Below are 2,500 nucleotides of genomic sequence, written 5' to 3'. Positions count from 1 at the left end.
TTAAAACCCAATTGTTTTCGGTTTCTTTTCTATACAGGATGATTCTGTTTGGAATACAGTAGAGATGACTTACCAGAATGATATCCTCATTCTCTCAGTTAATCACCAGATTTGTCTTAAGTCGACATTTTTCAAAGGTTTGTGACCTTGTTTTACTTTTTTTTACCCATTATTTTCTTTCGTTTTGGTATCAGAACTTCGAAACATTTCTTCCGGACGGCACTTTCAGCATATCTTGGCTACTACTACTACTACTACTACTACTACTACTACTACTACTACTGCTGCTGCTGCTGCTGCTGCTGCTGCTGCTGCTACAACAACAACAACAACAACAACAACAACAACTACTACTACTACTACTACTACTACTACTACTGCTGCTGCTGCTGCTGCTACTACTACTACTACTACTACTACTACTGCTGCTGCTGCTGCTACTACTACTACTACTACTACTACTACTACTACTGCTGCTGCTGCTGCTACAACAACAACAACAACTACTACTACTACTACTACTACTACTACTACTACTACTACTACTACTACTACTACTCATGTGTGTCTGTGTGCATACACACGTACACACACACTCACAAACACACACAAATACACACACTACTTTTTGCAATATTACTCATATAACGCAAGGTAGCTATCTTCCTCAAATCTATATTTCCTCATCTTTCTGGGTTCTAACCTTAAACCAAGAATCTCTCTCTCTCTCTACCTACCTACCTACCTACCTGCCTACCTGCCTGCCTGCCTGCCTGCCTGCCTGCCTGCCTGCCTACCTACCTACCTACCTACCTACCTACTTATCTATCTATCTATCTATCTATCTATCTATCTATCTATCTATCTATCTATCTATCTATCTATCTATCTGTCCATTTTATATCCCGTTGCTCTTCATCATCTCCATATTCTCTCATTATCATTCCGTCTCCACTTGCCTGCTATTATCTTCTGTCTTATTTTGTTTCAGGCATTTTTATGTTTTTCATCCTGCTTTTTTTATTTTCTAATCCTCTTTTTCTCCCACTTTCGCATGACTGGATGTCTGTTTTCGCTTTTCGTTTTGTTGTTTAAAACCGCAAAGCGCTCTACTATTTTCCTCCTTGCGTTACTTTACTTATTGTCCAGATCGGAAGACAGTTCGTTGTTATCCCTGATTTTTTCTTTTATTTTGCTGTCCTAAATTTGATGTAGTGCATTCATTTTTCTTGTCTGATTCTTTTAAACACGCACCCGTCAGCACTGTCGCAACTCGTTGGGAAAACTGATCAAGGAATCAAACTTGTGTTATGTTTTCGTTATTTTTTCTAAATCTCTTTGTCCGTTTCTATTACCTCACACACACACACACACACACACACACACACACACACACACACACACACACACACACACACACACACACACACACACACACACAATTGGTATATAAAATGGTTCGATACAGCACCCACAAATGAGTAAGTCGCGCCTTCCGTCCGTAGACTGGGGTGGCACCTTGGGCAAGTGCTAGTAACCCCTTAGCTTGCCACGCCAGGGATACGGTGAAGATGTCGGCAGTAGGACGTTGGATAACCGAAAAGTTAAAAGAGTCGTAGACACACGGCTAGAAGGTTATTGCGGCCAAGTGGAAGATCTCTACCATCTGACAATGGTTGGGCATCAAGTAGCAAGTGAGCTGCTACTGCGTGGCAACTCCGTCTTCGACTTTGCTCGTTGTACTCTTGTACATCACTTGATACCTGGCGTGGAGGCCCATACAGGCAGCCTGGTGGGGGTGGGTGGGTGTTGGACGATACCAACTGTCTTATTCACTGACGAAGGCGTTTTGTTCAGGTAAGTGGGAAGCCCTGTGGTGATGGAGTGAACGTGACGGTGGTAGGTGTAAGTAGCTGGAAGCTGCGAGCAAGACCTCTGCACCCAGGAGGTTCGCTCCTGATGGTCACATTCAGTGCTGAACCCTGAGCACAAGCAGGTTGAGGCAGCGGTGTGAGTATCCGGGCAACCCTTTTCAGGGAGCATTGCCTACTCCAGAAGGGGAAGCCCCTAAAAAAGGTGGGGTAAAGAAAGCTTGCTCAGATCAAAATCTTACTGGTTCATTGCGGCCAGCAGGATTCACTTCAGCGGTGGAAATTGCAAGAAAATGAAGATCACACACACACACACACACACACACACACACACACACACACACACACACACACACACACACACACACACATTTTCGAACGCAGAAATGCCGTTAGACAGCAGAAATATCGGGTAAATTTCCCTTAAATGCGGAAAAATTTGTCAACAACCAGCCATGGGACTCGAACCCATGTCCCTTGAAGAGTCCGGCGTTTCTGCGTTCGAAAATAAATTATCATCTTATTTGTATCTTACAATACACGTATATATATATATATATATATATATATATATATATATATAGGAATGAAAACAGATGAACTCTTGAAATTCAAAAGTCTATTGAACA

At 42.5% G+C, this 2,500-nt stretch overlaps 1 protein-coding gene across 1 annotated transcript in view; it reads left to right on the top strand.

Annotated features, from left to right (window-relative positions):
• LOC149132483 (uncharacterized) overlaps window positions 1–2,500 on the top strand; it is a 19,865-nt gene that overhangs the window by 13,225 nt on the left and 4,140 nt on the right. The window contains exon 5 of the mRNA XM_089363983.1: window positions 38–137. Within this exon, the coding sequence (XP_089220109.1) occupies window positions 38–137 (100 nt within the window). The remainder of the gene's footprint in view (window positions 1–37; window positions 138–2,500) is intronic.

The sequence above is a fragment of the Octopus bimaculoides genome, chromosome 15, assembly GCF_046866305.1.
Source record: "Octopus bimaculoides isolate indiv1 chromosome 15, ASM4686630v1, whole genome shotgun sequence".
Classification (NCBI taxonomy): Eukaryota; Metazoa; Mollusca; class Cephalopoda; order Octopoda; family Octopodidae; genus Octopus; species Octopus bimaculoides.
Note: the sequence above shows the minus strand (reverse complement) of the source record. Positions and strands in the feature narration are given on the sequence as shown.